An 18,877-nucleotide genomic window follows, 5' to 3' on the forward strand; every position below is an offset into this window, starting at 1 on the left:
ACAGATAGTTTAATTAGAGATAATATCCCTAGTTAAATATGTGCATATGTTACCTAATAGATTAAACATTGGAAACACATTTAATCACCTTGTGTAAATCAAATTAAAGAATATATGTCTAATAATAATAACTGTTGAAACACACATGGGGACTTGGTAACATTTTGGGGGAGTAGAGTTGGAAAGATATCAATTTAGCACAAAAAGTAAGGAGATTTATATTTGGAGGATTATCTCTTTGTTGTAATAATACTTTTTGACAATAAATCTAATAACTCTGGAAAACCTGTTTATCTCCATTCAAAATGGTGCCAGTTTTGTAAGGAAAATGCGTATATATATATATATATATATATATATATATATATATATATATGCATTTATTAAAACATTTGGACAGTTTAGAAAACGTAATCCATTCTGCAGGTCTCAGATAATAACACAAAGATTAACAAGTTCAAAAATAGTAACGGCCACAACTCTGAACATGAGCCTTTGTAGAGCCAGTGATCATTACCCCCCTTTATTGTGCTACATGGGAAACTTAGCCTCCAAACAAACAAACAAAAAAAAAACATACAAACCATACAAGAAAAAACTCCACTCATATCCAACATTGCACAGTACACAAACAAGATTATCCAAAACCAGCCCCCCCCCCCAAAAAAAAAGAAAAGCACTACCCAAAAAAAAGGCTCCAATCAAATTGCCCCGCCCCCAAAAAAACAAAAACAAAGAAACAAAAAAACACTACAATAGAATCCTGTGCAGCAGACAAATTTTAAAAAGAAAAAAAAAAACAACTTCAGTAACGACAGTTTCTTAAGTTAACCACTAGAGGGAATACTTTGACTACATTGCAGTTCCATTCGAAACAGAAAAATCATTTAAACATAAACAATCCTTTGTATACGGCCAAACAGCCATCATTACCCTCTGTTTGTATTTGCTTGAGCTCACTCTCTTCAAATCACTAAAAAAATAAAACTTGAGATAAAGAAAAGGTTAAAGGAGAAAAGTAACAAAGATGTTTGTTAAATACTTTACAAATTTAATGTTAAAATTGAGGCTATATCAGATATAGACCATGTTAATGAAAAAAAAAAAGTAATACAAAGTATTAATCAAGGTTGGTCATCTGAAAAAGAAAGAAACAGGCACAAAAGCAAGCAAACATGTTGTTTGTTGCTCCTCTCATTTATCCCCCCACAAATTCAGTTAGACTAAATCAATATAACTGAGCAGAGTTTTGAAAGTTGTGGCTGCAAGAAATAGTGTGACAGAATATTTTTCATTGTTTCACAAAGGATTGCATATTTTTTCCTGTACTAAAGAAAATAAAAGAAGCACTGAAGCTCCTGTCCTTAACATTTAGGGAATCTGAGCAGCTTCCATCATGACTGCCGTTTAGATTCCTTCAGAAGGCTAATTTCACAGGTTAGGAAACTTTCTTTATAAAATACTTTGTCCCATGCAGGCTATGCCATGCACTTTTTTACATCAGTATAATCATCTGTAAACTATTACCAAGTTACAAAGATCATATTCACAGTTCCCGCAAGTTCACACTCACACTGACTCACCTACATGCTGGCAGTCATACAGTCAGTATGGTTGTAAAAGACCAGGAATTCATGCTACTGACTGGAAACAAAATAAAAATAAATAAAAAAAAAGTGAAAAGGCTAAGAACAAAAAAAAAAAAAAAAAAAAAAAACCCAACAGTGACAAAAATCCAAAACCACACAAGAGCTTTACACAAAAACTCAAAGCATGAGGAATAACAGGTTGCTATAGCTACACCGGGATGGGTCAACTAATAAAACAAAGGTGTGGTGCAATGATAAACCAAATTGTTTCAGGTTATCGGCAACACATGCTAACAGGAAGTAGTCCAGTCATTCTTTCGGTTTTACTGACAGGCAGCATCATTAGTCATTTGTGTACTTAAAAAAATAAAATAAAATTAGATGAAACTTACATGCACTTTTCATCTAAGTGTGTGTAGTTTTAATATGCAGAACTGGTGGAAATGCACGTCAGGTCCATTAAGAAGTGACCCGTTTCCACAGCTGGAAACGGCTGATGAGAAAGCAAAAAGACTGCAGTCTGGGTACAGCTGACTGTAAAAGTTGAGGGGTTCAGATGCATCTCATTACTGTGCTGAACAAAAACAAACTCGTGACATATAAAACAGGTTCTGGTTCTATAAAACAGTCTACAAAAAAATTCAAAAGTGCATCCGATGTGCTCAGAGAGTGTAGCATGTACAGCGGAAGCATTATGTGAATGTGTGAATTGGTGAATGGGGATCTATTCTTATGCAGGTTTTAAAAAACTATAGATGACGATAGTTCACCTGATGACTAACAATGTCTTTATACACAAATATACATTTGTATATGTCTTGCTTTTTTGTGTTACATGGTAAAGAAATTGTCCTGCTATCCGGAGTAAACCACTCTGAAGGTTTCAGTCCCAGATATAGCAGACTAGACACCACCTACTTCCAGACCATGATGCAGTTCAGCAGTAAACATAAATACATTCAGATGCTGACTTATTTGTAACTGTGCAAGAAGGTACCTAGTTACTCAGTCTCACTTTTGCCTTTAATAACTCAACCTATGAATAAAGCATTCAACCAGACTCTGAAGTTGTGTATTAGGGTGATAAAGAATGCGCTGGATCCTATTTGCTATTAAACTTGATATCTTTATACTCAATTATTTCTCCATCACGAGTCACCACCTCAGTCTGCACCCATGTTCCTACCTCCCCATCTTTCTTCTCAAAGCGCTTCACCACCACCCTCCCATTTGTAGGTAAGTTACAAGGAATATTCTTGGTAGCTTCTTGGTGCAACTTCATCTTTAACAAGTCCTGTGTGATGTTGGCTTGGCCTGCTGGGATCATAGCACGGTTTTCATTCATGTCCTCAGCCCGCTTAGGGAAAGGAGGGTTGTTCAGCCCAATCTGGGCACGAACAGGTTTGAAGTCTGGTCTGGGGGTCCGCTCCCAGTTCAATGGAGATGGTGCTGGATTTTTATCAAAGGGTGATGCAGCCCTCATAGGTGGTGGATTCTTGTTCATTGGAGATGCACCTCTGTTCATCGGTGATGGAGACCGTTCTCTGTCAGTAATGTGAGTAGAAGGTGGCTGGAGGTGATCTTTTGGAGCAGCTGCATTTATGACAATGCCTTTGCCTCCTGCTCTTCGTATTTCACTTATGACCCCAACCATTGAGGACCTCAGAGCAGGGTTTGGATCCACCATCTTACACACAGCATGGCAGTATGCCTGATCCCTCAGTGTCTCCTTTATCTTGGCGGGACAGACGGAAGGCGTGTATAACCGAACCCGGGCACAGAGCTCAGCAATGATCTTTCCCATGGCCCAGACATCTGAACGCTGGTCCCGTTGGCAGGTCCTGTTAAGAACCTCAGGGGCTGAGTAGGCCTCGTTCCCCATGTCCATTGCAGAGTTTAGGCCATATCTGAAGAACTTGGCAAGTCCCAGGTCGATGATTACAGCTCTGTTTGTTTGATGCTCCACCTGGGGGACAAGCATAGTTTAGCATTTGTAATCAAAGTTTCTCTGTTATTAGTGTTTCTGGATATACAGCCATAATTGTGTTGTTCTTCCATCACGTCATATATATTTTCTATGGAGCCACGAAGGCGACAAAACACCAAAACAGATGTTACAGTCATGCTTTGCCACATTTTTCACAAAAGATAAAGTTGTGAGTCCTGTCTGAAGCCTCTAAATGAGTTCATGGAATGTTGATGAAGACTAGACGTAGGTCGTAAAAACAAGCCACATTGTATTTAGAATTCAGGGAGGAATTGTGGTGGGAGTTGCAAAATAACAAAAAAAGAAAACAACAAATTTGAGGCACAGAGGCTTTTGATTTCACCTAAAGGAAGCACGATAACTTTAACACTTTTGGTGCTCCAAAGAAGTTCTTCAATGTCTTTTAGCTAAGGCCATATTTGGATTGTGGTGCACTCCAATTTATATGATACAGAGCAATGTCAAATTACTGACTCATTCCAACTCATTTTTAGACCCCCCATAATGCTTTCTGTGGTTTACATCCATCCAAAAGCTCCTTTATATCCAAAACAGAGCAGTAATCTGACTCCCTCTCTCTTTAAAAGTGTGTCATTGTTTGTTGTACAGGGTGTGTAGAATTATTAGGCAAGTTGTATTTTTGAGGATTAAATTTATTATAGAACAACAACTATGTTCGCAATGAACACAAAAGACTCATAAATATCAAAGCTGAATATTTTTGGACGTTGGATTGGGGCTTTTTTAGTTTTAGTATCTTAGGAGGATATTTCTGTGTGTGCAGGTGACTATTACTGTGCATAATTATTAGGCAACTTAACAAAAACCAAATATATACCCATTTCACTTATTTATTTTCACCAGGGAAACCAATATAACAACTCAAAATTTACAAATATACATTTCTGGCTTTCAAAAACAAAACAAAAACAAATCAGTGACCAATATAACCACCTTTCTCTGCAAGGACACTCAAAAGCCTGTCATGTTTTTCTTGAACGATGCTGACTTCTTCCTGTACCACTGCTTGAAGAAGGTGTCTTCCAGAAACTGGCAGTAGGACTGGGAGTTGAGCTTGACTCCATCCTCAACCCGAAAAGGTCCCACAAGCTCATCTTTGATGATACCAGCCCATACCAGTATCACACCTCCACCTTGCTGGCATCTGAGTCGGAGTGGAGCTCTCTGTCCTGTACTGATCCAGCCACGGGCCCATCCATCTGGCCCATCAACACTCACTCTCATTTCATCAGTCCATAAAACCTTAGAAAAATCAGTCTTATGATATTTCTTGGCCCAGTCTTGACGTTTTATCTTGTGTGTCTTGTTCAGTGGTGGTCGTTTTTCAGCCTTCCTTACCTTGGCCATGTCCCTGAGTATTGCACACCTTGTGCTTCTTGGCACTCCAGTGATGTTGCAGCTCTGAAATATGGCAAAACTGGTGGCCAATGGCATCTTGGCAGCTTCACGCTTGAGCATGGGCAGTTATTTTGCGCCTTGTTTTTTCAACACTCTTCTTGCGACCCTGTTGACTATTTTGAATGAAACGCTTGATTGTTCGATGATCACGCCTCAAAAGCTTGGCAATTTTAAGAGTGCTGCATCCCTCTGCAAGACATCTCACTATTTTTGACTTTTCAGAGTCCGTCAAATCTCTCTTCTGACCCATTTTGCCAAAGGAATGGAAGTTGCCTAATAATTATGCACACCTGATATAGGGTGTTGATGTCATTAGACCACACCCCTTCTCATTACAGAGATGCACATCACCTGATATGCTTAATTGGTAGTAGGCTTTCAAGCCTGTACCGGTTGGAGTAGAACAACATGCATAAAGAGGATGATGTGATCAAAATATTCATTTGCCTAATAATTCTGCACACACTGTACAGCCTCATTCTTCCTGCTCTGCGCTGACTAAGTACACCCAGGTCATTGCGTGTAAGGCAAAATGCAAACACGCCCCCATTCATCTAAAAGTAGTTTTAAAATAGCAGTGTTACTCAGAGTAAGGTCTTAATTGGGTTAAGACATTACATTTTTCTTTGTGTGTGTGTGTTTTCTGTATTGTAAACACACTAGTGGCCTGACTTTCCACTCACCATGATGTTTTCGGGCTTGAGGTCTTGATGGACAATATCTTTGGAGTGAAGGTGAAGCAGTCCCTCACACATGCCAACAATGATGGTACCTTTATTTTCTGTAGTTAACTGTGGTAAGAAAACATGAGATGAAGTTAAGCCTGGCTCCAGTGAAATCAGGCGTGATTTAACTTGACTGAAGTGTGACATGTAAAACCAATGAGACGGTACACATTCTGTTAAAACACTACACATTAAGCAGTTGTACTAGAACAGAACAGTTTCCTTAGAATTCTGTCACCAGTACTGAATATCAGGTTGGTGTACATAGTTTAGTCCCCGTGTACAGATTTCATTGAAACTGAAAGTCTGATCTGTTTAGAAGTCTACTGTAGATTCTTCACCCATAACCACTGGATAGATCTTATTTCTCTCTGTAAAAGTAGTGTATAATCTTCATTTTACCTATAATGTTTATACTATTTTATAATATAAATCTTACCAGTATCTTGGACTTTGCAGATTTGAAGATAGTTGTCTCTAAATCTTCTCCAAAGATAAACTCTAGTGGAATGATCCATTTTCCGTCTTTAAGAGTTATGTTGCCCAGAAGCTTCACTATGTTGGGATGATCTGACTTGCTGCAGATCAGGAGCCATAGAGAAAAAGATATGATGAAGAAAACTAAATTACTATTTCATTACCTAATTGTCAAGTTCAAGCTAATACATGTATGTATAACTCCAGATTATCAGCTGTGTCTAAAAGGACTTTAGGATTACAAATACAGACGTGGACAAAATTGTTGGTACCCTTCAGTTAATGAAAGAAAAACTCACAATGTTCACAGAAATAACTTGAATCTGATAAAAGTACTAATAAATAAAAAATCTTTGAAATTTAACCAATGCAAGTCAGACATTGCTTTTCAACCATGCTTTAACAGAATTATTTAAAAAAATAATAATATAAAAAATAATATAAATGAAGAGGAGTTAAAGAATGCAATACACAAGCTTAAAACAAACAGATCGCCAGGACCAGATGGCTACACGACAGAGTGGTATAAAGAATTTAAAGATTAATTGATACCGATTATTCTCCCCACATTAAATTGGGTCTGACAAAAAGCACAAGTACTACCAAGTTGGAAGGAGGCAATTATATCGGTTATAGTGAAAGAAGGGAAGGATAAGTTGGAATGTGGGTCATATCGACCAATATCTGTTCTTAATATAGATTATCGGTTGTTTACTTCAATCATGGCCAGAAGGATGGAAGAATTCCTTCCCACACTGATACACAACGATCAGACTGGTTTTATTTGATCTCATCAAATGCAAAATAATATAAGAAAAACATTACATGTTATAGATTATATGCAAAAAAATCAGGCCAAGGCAACTTTGATAAGTATAGACACCGAGAAAGCTTTTGATTCAGCAAGCTGGGACTTTCTCTTTAAGGTTTTACATAAATTCAGTTTTCACAATACAATTATTAAAACTGTACAAGCCTTATATGATAGTCTCATAGCAAGGATTAAAATTAATGGATATTTATCAAAAGGCTTCAATTTAGAACGAGGCTCCAGACAGGGATGCCCATGGTCACTGTTATTGTTTCCATTATATTTGGAGCCATTAGCCCAGCACATTAGGCAAAATAAAGATATTAAGGGGATCTTTATCAAAGACATTGAATATAAATTGGCTTGTTATGCGGATGATATTTTAATATATCTTGGAGAACCAACACACTCTCTGCCAAAATTGATGGATTTATTAGAAAAATATGGTGAACTATCCGGTTATAAGGTAAATATAGAAAAGACCCAATTATTATCATACAATCACTATCCATCAGAAGAACTTAAAAGTAAGTATGCTGGAGTATGGCATATCGATTCTTTAAAGTATCTAGGCATTAATATTCCAAGAGATCCCACAAGACTTTTATAATACAATTATATGCCTGTTGTCACAAATGTAAAAAATGATTTAATAAGATGGAATTGAATGCCTTTTTTGAGTCTGAGCTCCAGACTAGAATCTCTCAAAATGAATATATTACCAAGATTATTATACTTATTTCAGACTTTACCAATAGAAATCAATTGGAGTCAATTTAAGGAATGGGAAAAAATTGTTACGAGATACATATGGCAAGGAAAAAGACCAAAGATAAGACTTAAATCTCTACAGTTAAGTAAAGAAAAAGGAGGGTGGGATTTACCCTCTTTTAGGGACTATTTCCTTGCAGCACAGATGAGAACTATTATATGCTGGTGCAATCCATCTTATGAAGCACAGTGGAAATCCATTGAAGAGAAGATTTGCGATACCCCGAAACAAACAATTTTAGCTGACAGAAAGATATAAAGCTACATAAAAAATATTGATAATCCTTGGGTGAAATGGACACTTAAAATGTGAAGGATTGTTATCAAAGAACACAAATTAGAAGAGGATACCATATCTTTGCATATGACTCTGACTTTACAACGAATAAATTGGATGCAAGATTTAAATATTGGAACTTTAAAGGAATAAGGTCTATATGTCAAGTAATGAAAGGAGCAACCGTGTTAAGTTTTAACTCACTCAAAGGTACAATTGAGAGTTTTTGACAAAAAGAGCATGTATTTTGTAATTTTATCATCAAAATGGACAAAGAAGGATAAATATTTGATGAACATTCTGTTGATTGCAGCTAAAAAAAAAAGCAATCACGAGAAAATGGCTTTCACAAGAAAGTCCGACTGAATGAATGGATGAATATTACAATGCACATTTATAATATGGAAAAAATAACAGCCCTCATCAATTTCAACTGGAACTATTCTCTTCTCACTGGATAAAATGGATTAATTATGTTAAACCGTTAAGGCCAGATCTTTTTTTTTTTTTTACTAATGACGATTAGATTCATTTTGAAGAAAAACTTTCACTCCCCATACATATGTCATTGTTTTATTTTTTTGTTTTGTTTTTGTTATGTTTTGTTTTGTTTTGTTTCAGGTTTTCAGTCTAAGATATTTTTAGCACTTGTTTGAGATCTCATTTTCTTTCCTAAGTTGTATTTATTTATTTGTATTTATGTATGGTAAAAAAAAAAAAATATGGTTGAAAAGCAATGTCTGACTTGCATTGGTTAAATTTCAAAGATTTTTTATTTATTATTACTTTCGTCAGATTTAAGTTATTTCTGTGACCATTATGAGTTTTTCTTTCATTAACCGAAGGGTACCAACAATTTTGTCCACGTCTGTATACATTATCACTACTATAGTATGCACCAGATGTGCCAACTTTAAGATGGTATCGTCTTGTTCATTAAAACCAGCATGTTCATCTTAAACTGAATAGTATTTTGAACTCTTAAGGTTTGCAAACAGCTTGCAGATTGGAAGTAGAGTCCTAATGGAAAACTTTGTGTGTGACTTTGCAAGAGAATTTTTAAAGGAAAAAAATGTATTTTACAAAAATGGTGTAATAACATTTAACCATTTCAGGGCAAAATGTGCCAGTAAAGGGCAAAAAAGTGAGGCACATTATTTCAAAATTAAGATTTCTGTGAAGTAAAAAAAAATGAATTCCTCTTTTTGTCTTGCTCATTAAAAAGTAACTTATATTTCCTTTGTACAAACACATTTGTACTGATAGCCTTCACATTAATGCTCTCCCTATTTATATACACTGCTAAAATTTGCAATCTAACATGGAAAAGCAGAATTTACAAAGTGATCCAAAATAATTCATTAATTATAAATCTACAGCTCAGTACAGCTTTAAATCATGATTAAAGCTTAGTACCTCACAAACAATGTTTAACTTGATCTGTTTTACCAGAGTTGTATCACTGTATAAGTTCTGCTGAGCTCATCAAGTAAAATCCCTGTTTCATAATAGGAATATCAGAAAACAAATGTCACTACTTTAGAAAAACAGGTGGTTTTCCAGCTCTTGATGTGTTCATACACAATCAAAATTGCATTTATACGAAATCCCCTTCTCTTTTTAAAAAACACCTTCTCTGTTGCAAAGGTCTTCTTTATTGTTGTGAGACAACAGATACTGAAAAAGGTTCCTGTGCTTACTTGTAAACTTCACATTCTCTCTCCAGGTCATTCCTTTGGATGAGCTGTTGTGGGACTTTCTTTATTGCAGCCCAGGTGCCATTGTACCTCTCCTTATACACCTTCCCAAAGCAGCCCTGTGCGAGTGTGCTGGTGGAGTACGCCATCCAGGAGACGCTGTGAGGGCTGGACAGCAATGATGTGGTCACTTTTTAAAAAGCTTAGACTAAATAATGCATTTGGAACAGCAGATGAAGGTAGCCTTCAGTTTGATAAAGGCCATAATGTCTTGTCTGAGACTGTTTGTGCATCGTTGTGGTTACTGTAGCAGATCTTTGCTGAAGTAGAATATCTTGGTTTTTTTGTTGTTTTTTTTTTCCTTCACCACCAAACACTATGTCTCACAGTACACGTGTCCCTGTCCTTGACTGGGGGCAGTGATTTTGGGTACTTTCCTGTTTGCACAATTATAATACCATATAACTCATGAGTATTTCTCCATCACTTTAACTCTGATACTTCTTATGCAGTCTATTAGCTCTGCTGTAATTTTTTTAGGAAACATGTTTTTTCACCCCATAACAATTCCAGTAACATTTAAATAATATGTTTTGTTATAATAGAAAAACATGTTGCTTTTTTCTGCTGTTTGTTTCATGTTAACATTCCTGTCAGCACATTAGCGTTAAATAATTAGATTAAACATTTCCAAGGAAGGGTGTGTCAGCTTTGCTGAGTAAGACAGAAATTCCTGTAACACACTTCTACACAAAGAAAAAGGTGCAGCAGCTTGATAACCTACCAGAGCTGCTAGTTTTGGTTTAATCTGGACAAATAATCAACATTTTGAATGTTGAACAGCGTAGAAATAATTTGTTTTAAAAGCAATAAGTAAATCCTAAATTAGAAGAAACTTAAAAAAAATGAATAAATATAAAAAACCTAGTTTGAATATGAGAAACTCGAGTAAGCTGTTCATCTGAGGAATTCAGCCATGTCTCTGTCTTTGTAAATAAGAGTTATCCTAATCTAAGGATATCCCTGGCATTTTTAAACATTTCAGTCATGTGAGTGACTCACATGAAGCCTGACTGTTTATTTCACACAGATGTGCTCACATATAATGAAAAGCTAATAAACAAGTAAGTCCACAAAAGACAGCCTGCTACAAGGACTTGTCATGAAACCCCCCACCCCAACCCCCACTCATCATTAAACTGGTAATTAGTTAATAGCATGAAAGCAAACAGTCAGAATTTGATTAGAATCTGTTATTTCTAAATTCAAACAGGTTTTTACTTCAAATTTACCAACATTTGTTTAAAATAATACCTTTCCTACCTTTCTGCCGTGAAGGGAAAGTAGCTCGGTCAGGTCTGAACATGAGTTGGCATAGCTGTGTCTCTCTGCGTACCTTTATACCTGATCCACGCCTTCTTCGTATCTGGCCCTGAGCAAAGCAGGTACTCCTGAGTTCTGCAGCGGGGGTGAACAGGTAACAAATGACAATGATAACAGACAAAGCCAATGAGGCGAGAGCGTGACTGATGAAGAAAAGGAGATATGATTGTGTGTTTGCTCAGCCAGCCGTGGCCAGGCCACGGAGGCCCTGTCTCTGTGATCATGTGGAAAATAAAGGATGACATAAAAATAACAACACTGACAATGTAGTGTCATAGAAGTAACTGGTAAAGTGGTAATCTAGACCAAAGGTTTTCAAAATGGCCATGAGGTAGGAACCAATGAATACTCTTGGACAGACTTATTTATAGTGACCTGTCCAATGTCTGTATTTAGGTGCAAAGGTAGTTTAACTTGTATATAGGTCAAACAATTTTGGGTTTAAGTTTACTTCGTGTGTGCCTATGAGAATTTAAATAATGATAAGCTTCCCATAAGCTAGAACTAAATGAAATGAAACATATTATTCCTGAGGAGACAACATTTTTATTAAGGATTTATAAATTAGTATAACTTATACTAACGTCACAATTCCCATTGCCTCGTTTACTAAAGGTTTTTTCCACTCATATCCCAAACAAGGATTAGAAACAAGGATTAGGACAGGTTATTTGTATTTCTCTTTCTTTAATTTTATCCAGAAGCCCACTTCTGCTTTGTCTGCCTGTGCTGTATTTAAATGACAGGAAAATCCCTCTAAACAGAAACATGTTTTAGGCAGCAGCAGGTGGTGAATGAAGAGAAAGGGAAATTATTAGAAACCTAAACCTGGGCACAAACAGGGGATACTGCTGCTAATAGGAACTGTTTAACCAATCAGAATTCCTGGATTTAACTGAAAGCACTGCAATGTTTCTCTGCATTATATTAGCAAACTAATAATTACATAATTAAAAGATTTGTGTTTCTGGTTATAGGATGTTAATAAAATAAGAAATGGGTGTTGATAAATAAGCATCCAGTAGTTAAATGTAATCTCTTTTAAACAGTTTCACAATTCTTCATATTTTCAGTCTTTATACTTCTTTGATAAAAGGAAAGTTTTCACACTTAATGAGCAAAACATTTTTTTTCATATTAGTGATAATAAAGGAGGTGCTCCATGATGAGGGGAAGCAGTGTGGGAAGAGGAACGCCACACCCACAGTTCAGGTCTGAGTCATAGAATTAAAAACAACGTTCAAATGAGGCACACACACAAAAAAATCCCCACCATCTAGCTCAGTGTAGCTCATGTTGTGCAAGCCATGTGAGGAAGAAGGAACAGCCAGTCCCAGTCTGCGCTAGCAACACTTACAGTGTCAGATGAAGATGAAGTTGAAGAGGAAAATTTCCTTTTTATGTGAATTTATTTATAACAGATCACATTTTGACTTACTGTAAAGTAAGAAAATACAACAAATGCATAAACACTATCAGGTACCACTTTTCTTTGCAACTTTCCAAATGCTCATCCACATTGTTAAGAGGTTTATGGATTAGTCATTGATTTACTTTTTCCTAAATGAGTGGGAATAATATTAGACACTGGTCAGTATAACAATGTGTTTAAAAAAAAAAACAGTCAGTGGAAAAATTAAATGGTAAAAAAATGTTTATATGTACATTAATCCATGATATTGTTTTTTCTTTTTTTTTGTGTGTCTGTGTGTGTGTGTGTGTGTGTGTGTGTGTGTGGGTGTGTGTGTGTGTGTGTGTGTGTGTGTGGTCTGGAAGCAGTGCTGGTTGGACGCTCTCACAGCTACAGGAAGGGAAGTGCTCCTACACACACTTGGTGACGCAGTCTGTCTGTCTGTGTGTGTGTGTGTGTGTGTGTGTGTATCTGTTTAGGCAGCAAAACTCAGCATTTAGAAAAGTGATGATCTAAGTGAGCAAATGGAAAATCAAAATGCAGTTTGTCTTTTTTTTTTTCTTCTGATCTTAGTGGACGTAGTCTTCATATTTCAGGTGGCTCAGCTTCTGCAGTCTGATACAATACTAAATAAATACATTCATCCTAAGAAGGCTAAGACTTTTTTTTCAGTTCTGTATTGTGCTAGACCATTATCCATATTCTTTAAATGCCACTAAACAGCTTGTGCTGCATCAAACCCTAATACTGATAATAAAACCATAGTTCTGCATGTCTACATACAGCATTAATCACAACTGCTGGACTGCAGCTGTTGAAATGCAACTCAAATATTCCTGTTTACAATGTAATTATTCACGTTTAGGTAAATCCATTTTTTTTTATTTATCTTTTTTATACTATTTTACATGATAATTTCTGTTTCTCCAGGTTAGTATTTAATCTTTTAGATGAATTCAAATCTGAGTTGTTGTAAAATGACTTGTAAATGTATGTAAAAAAAACAATATTAAAGACATATTTATTTCTGTTTTGAAACTTAATTGAAGGTGTTCAACAAAACTGTGGGATGATCCACGCCCATCTCATCAACCATTTATTTCCCCTTAAAAAAAACAAAAAAAAACACATAACTTTTTTTTTTAAATCTTCTTGATTATTTTTTGTTGTTCAAATACAACTCCAATTCCAGCCAAATTCCAAAAGTTGCGAAGTCTTCTAAAGTAAAAACAAAAATATAGAATATGATGCAAACAAGACAAGTGGAAACAAAAAGAATGTTTATGAATAAATAAATTTTTGACTGAAATCAAACATAACAATGAAATAAAAATACATGTTTTTCTTTTTCTTTGTTTAACTAAACATCAAAATACACTGTGTCCCTGGCTCTCTTTACATGTCAAGTAACAAAGCTAGACACACTATGACCACTAGACGGCAGTGATAGAGCTCCAAATGACTGAATAGAAGAACACGGAAGTTTGTCATTCATTCATTTCCTGGATTATTAATATAGTGTTTCAGTCCTACACAACTAATAAACGAGTAACAGCGTGCTGGAAGAACGATGGCTTTGAAACAAGAAGATTTAATCCAGCCTCAGCCACAAAGTAAGTTTGTTTACTTCACTTCTGTGAAGCTATTTGTAGTTGAAACTGTTACTTTAACACGTGCTGCCAATGCAATAACGGTCTAACGGGCGTATTTTTCATGTTGCGCAGTTTTATTTCATCTGCTGCATGTTAGTGACGCCGCTGGTTCAAGGAGATTTTTACATGCAAACATGAGGGATTGTTTTATCTCTTCATCTTATTTTAAAGTTGATTAATTGTGTTGTGTTTTTTTTATTTAAGGTGGCAAATGCCTGCAGGAGAGTGGGTGTGTACTCTACTTCCTCTTGTATCACTTTTATTGTGTAAATATACACATACTGGTATTATTAAGCTGAATTTATGAAATTTAATGCTGAACCACTGATTCATGGAACTTTAATCTTTTTATATTTTATATTTATTCTGAGAATCATTCCAGACTCTAAACTAAAATGAGGAATTATGTTTATATATTTATTTTATTTTTTCAGTTATGAGGGCTTCTCGTCTAACATGAAACACGAGCTCAGTGTCGGCTCTGAAGACTCAAGTGAACCAGCTCTTTCTGTCAGTGAGAGCAGCATCCTTGTGAAACCCATCATAAAAGAGGAGTTACACATCGCTGAGCTGCCAGAGATGGTGAATAAAAAGCCACACTCAGTGGTATTTGGGCCTGAGGCACAAAGTGTGTCTGTCAAGGAAGTGGCCAAAGGTTTACCCACGGAGGAAAAATACAACCCGCCCCTGAAACCCCCAGTGATGTCACTGCTGGACAAAAGCAGAGAAAAAGAAGTCACAGAAGAAGCTTTACCTGAAACAGCCGCCATTATGGAGGCAGAGGGAGGAGAGAAGCCCGGAAGAGATGACTGCATCATGGCCTCCAAGATGAAGCGTGTCAAAAGCCCTGCAACACGTGGACCAGGCGTGAGAAACCAGAACCGCTACAGGAAACGAAGAATGAGGAAGAATAATGGTAAGAACTAAGGAATTTTTGGGGGGGTGGGGAAATATGGAGGACGTAAAGTGACACAATAAATTAAATGAATATATCATTCAATAGTTACTTAAATGTGTCATTAAATAATTAAAATGATAATTAAATACATAAATGTGTTATTAAATGTATCATTAATTAATTAAAATACAAATGAATATATGTAAAAACATATATATTTATTTCACTATTTAATTAATTATTTATCTATTTCATTATTTCACAATTTAATTTATTATTTATCGGTTTCATTATTTCACTATTTACTTCATTATTTATCTATTTAATTAATTATTTCACTACTTAATTATTTCATGGTCCGTGTTGCAGTGCATCATGAATTTATTTTATCTGTCAGCCTAGCCCAAAATGATATAGTAGCAACTACACATCTAATTCTTCAGAAATTTCTAATCTTAAATCAGATGAATGAATTAAGAACTAAATTTGATAACCGAATGACAGAATTTTTTCTTATCGTTTCCAGTGCTGCTTGTCGTTTGTGTGGCTGTGTTTGTCGCTGGTGCATCTGCTGGTATGTGTTGAAAGTTTATTGATATGATAATAAACTGTTTAATGAGCAACTTAACTAAACTCTGAAATATATATATATATATATATATATATATATACATATATATATATATATATATATATATACATATATATACACACACACACACACACACATATATATATATATATACATATATATATCCTCTCTTTAATACTGTGCTTAATTGTTTCTTTATTGGTTTGTACCAAGCTTTTGTGCTGATCAAACCCAGGACCCTTCCAGCTGTTTAACATCTGTTAAGCCTCACATTTATGTTTTACTCTGACTTGATGACAGGTAACTGTTTTACCTGCGAGGACAAGGACAAGTGCCACAATCTGATAAAGATATATGGCTCTAAATATGTTCCACTCTGGGAGAGAAAAATCGACGACCCACTTCCAGCGTGCAGTCGAGCCCTTCAGTCCCTGAAATGTTCAGTGTGCCTTTTCAACAACAGCGTGGTGATCCACATCAACAACTCCACTATCTCCACTAAAGACATCGACACTATGAGCGAGGTCAACGGGAGACGTCTCATCATGAAACCTGTAGATTGTACGTATGACATTATAAACTGAGCTATAACTTTTGTTCATATGCCGGCTTTTGTCATTTCCTTGGTGTACAATCAGTTGAACGTTTATAGAGCCAAATCAGTTCAACTGACCACTACAGTTTGATTAATTAAATAATTTATTCTATTAAACAGTAATTCATTTACTTTGATAGAGTAAATAGATTACAGTGTAGTGTTTAGTTACTTTGAGGTGAATTTTAATATTTCTTTTCATCTTTAGGTGCACAGATGTTTGGCCCAGAGAATGATGGAGCAGCTAGCCGTGGCAGTAAGTGTTCTCAGTGCACTCTGTATTAAAAACACGGTAACTGTTTGTATAAAGTACTGATTATTGTAGAAAATGATTACAGATGTCGGTGTGTTACTATCCTCTCTTGTTAACTTAGTATTGCTAAAAGAGTGGATGTCGTTAGTTCCCGTTACTTTTGTTTTTAAGCAATAATACATTTTAAAACACAAGTTATTATACAAATGAGTTTTATTTATTTTTCTTTCTTTTTTTCTTTCACAATGCTAATATTGCTATAACTATTATCTTCATTAATAATATTTATAATGCTTGATGGGAATACTGCTATTATAATCATAATCATGAATATCATATTATTATTATTATTAATATTATACTTGGTTTTAAGTATTGTTATGTTTAATTTATTTTTCTTTCAAATTTTTCTCCCCCCATTTATTTATTCTATAGAATTCTTATATTTTCTTTTACCTTTATTTAACTACATAAAAACCTCAAGAGTGACCTGGCCAAGAAAAGCAGCACAACCAAAATCCACAATGTACCACATAACAATTCTGTTTATTTGGATTATTATTATATTTACTTGTTTATTATTATTATTATTATTATTATTATTATTATTATTGATGGTTATAACGCTTTATTTTAGATTCATTTGGTCATCTTTGTTTTTTTATCTGATATACATTTTAATTATTTTTTTCATCTTTAGATGAAAACACCTCTGACCCAAAGAACGATGGAGCGATTGTCTGTGGCAGTAAGTTTACTCACTGAACATTTAAATAGGAACACACTGAGTTAAACGTCTCTTGACTTTCAAAATAACTTTAGTAGACATGATAAAGCGTTATCATCCAGAAGTGTAGAACTGTCACCCAAATAAAAATGGGACCATATTACGTTATAACTTGATCGCTTTTTGTAAAACCGTGAAACGCATCACGTCATAAACTAAGTTTTATTGTAAAAACATGAAACCTATTACTGTATAACGTAATACGTTTGGTGATGAAAACGTGGAATATAAACTATATTAGTGTTTGAATGAGGAAACTGTGCATGCTGTACACCAGAGAAATGTCTCATTTATTAAATGGGATGAAGTTGTATTTACTTCATACTAGGCTTCATACTTTGCTCAAATATTTCTAGTTGCAACAACATCTGCAGACAGTACAAACGGCGTTTCGTGTTCTTGTCATTCTATAACATGATGTTTTACGTTTTTACAATAAATGATCACATTATAACGTGAAAAGGTCCCAATTTTTTTATTTGGGTGACAGCTCTACGCTTCCATATTACCATGGTAATACATTAAAGTGCAATATTTAAAGTTAATTCTGACTTTTAAAATCATAACCGCCCGCTGATCTTAGAAGACAGGAGCAGAAAGGAGGATGCTGAAACCCATCCAACTCAACATTTGATGTGCACTAGAGTCTGGGAAACTTTTCTTCTCAGCATCATTGTAAAGAGCAGTTATCTGACCAAATATACCTGGGTCGATATAACATCTACCATATTTCTACCATCGGGCCAACAGTGCAGTTCCAACCCTGTTTCCATGGTCACTTCCAGGACTTAAGATGGCCTGGATCAGGGCCCCCTCAGCACAAGTGGCCCAGACCTTTGACCCAGTAAATAAGAACAATACAGCTCAACAGATTACTAATAATTTCTTTTACTTACAGAATCAAGTTATTAATTTAATACTGATGTTGACAATGATGGTATAACAAAGCAGGAAATCGACAGTCAGATTTCTTTTGCCTTGACAACCCTGTGTTTTCACCTTCCAGGTCTCTTTGTGGTGCTGGTCGTAGCGCTGCTGGTCTTCATTGTGTGACAACATGTTCAACTGAGCAGTGATTCTATTTCATTTTAGCTTCTTGCATGAATGTCTACAGTGATTCTATTTCTTATCATTTAATAAAATCTAACAAAAAAGATCAATTATTCCCTTTTTGCTCTGATTGAAGCTTTTTTTAAAACTAATTCTCATTTCTGTTTGTATTGATCATTTTAAACCAATTAACCTGTAAAAACTATTATTTGAGAATAATATTTAGCTGTTGTGATATACAATATTAAAGATTACAATTAATACCATAGACTTAGTAGTGTACTATAGAGTTTTTAATCACGTATTTACTCTAAAAGCATTTTTTTCTCGGTCTGAAAATAGGATTAAAATTGGTCATGAATATAAAATGGCGAGATCACCGTAAGACATATAAGTTAATCACTGCATGCTACTATTAACCAAATGCTTGTCTAAATGGCAGTTTAATGTATAAGTGAACTGTTAACTTATTGTAACTACGCATTTAAATAATACTAATAAAA

General features: G+C 35.2%; 2 protein-coding genes across 2 annotated transcripts; one reads left to right on the plus strand and one right to left on the minus strand.

Annotated features, from left to right (window-relative positions):
- Positions 1-285: 285 nt before the first annotated feature.
- On the minus strand, positions 286-11,205 carry zmp:0000000881 (spindle assembly checkpoint kinase). Its single transcript, XM_041986891.1, has 5 exons — positions 11,077-11,205; positions 9,757-9,921; positions 6,160-6,298; positions 5,679-5,786; positions 286-3,555 (listed from the first exon to the last, which is right to left on the minus strand). Exons 2-5 carry the CDS (start codon positions 9,900-9,902, stop codon positions 2,692-2,694), a joined length of 1,257 nt encoding a protein of 418 aa, XP_041842825.1. The 5' UTR covers positions 9,903-9,921; positions 11,077-11,205; the 3' UTR covers positions 286-2,691.
- A 2,854-nt stretch (positions 11,206-14,059) lies between these two features.
- LOC121641735 lies at positions 14,060-18,645 on the plus strand. Its single transcript, XM_041987996.1, has 8 exons — positions 14,060-14,160; positions 14,404-14,428; positions 14,634-15,115; positions 15,624-15,671; positions 15,990-16,250; positions 16,493-16,540; positions 17,238-17,285; positions 18,331-18,645. Exons 1-8 carry the CDS (start codon positions 14,118-14,120, stop codon positions 18,375-18,377), a joined length of 1,002 nt encoding a protein of 333 aa, XP_041843930.1. The 5' UTR covers positions 14,060-14,117; the 3' UTR covers positions 18,378-18,645.
- Positions 18,646-18,877: the final 232 nt, after the last annotated feature.

Source organism: Melanotaenia boesemani, chromosome 6 (assembly GCF_017639745.1).
Source record: "Melanotaenia boesemani isolate fMelBoe1 chromosome 6, fMelBoe1.pri, whole genome shotgun sequence".
NCBI classification, from domain to species: Eukaryota; Metazoa; Chordata; class Actinopteri; order Atheriniformes; family Melanotaeniidae; genus Melanotaenia; species Melanotaenia boesemani.

Excerpts from the sequence above, each read along its gene's own strand:
- zmp:0000000881 (XM_041986891.1), bottom strand. The coding sequence starts at position 9,902 with ATGGCGTACTCCACCAGCACACTCGCACAGGGCTGCTTTGGGAAGGTG. Across the intron at positions 5,787-6,159 it reads CTGCAAAGTCCAAGATACTG|TTAACTACAGAAAATAAAGG; the intron begins GTAAGATTTATA and ends TTCTTACCACAG. Across the intron at positions 3,556-5,678 it reads TCAAGCCCGAAAACATCATG|GTGGAGCATCAAACAAACAG; the intron begins GTGAGTGGAAAG and ends CTTGTCCCCCAG.
- LOC121641735 (XM_041987996.1), top strand. The coding sequence starts at position 14,118 with ATGGCTTTGAAACAAGAAGATTTAATCCAGCCTCAGCCACAAA. Across the intron at positions 15,116-15,623 it reads AAGAATGAGGAAGAATAATG|TGCTGCTTGTCGTTTGTGTG; the intron begins GTAAGAACTAAG and ends TATCGTTTCCAG. Across the intron at positions 16,251-16,492 it reads CATCATGAAACCTGTAGATT|GTGCACAGATGTTTGGCCCA; the intron begins GTACGTATGACA and ends TTTCATCTTTAG.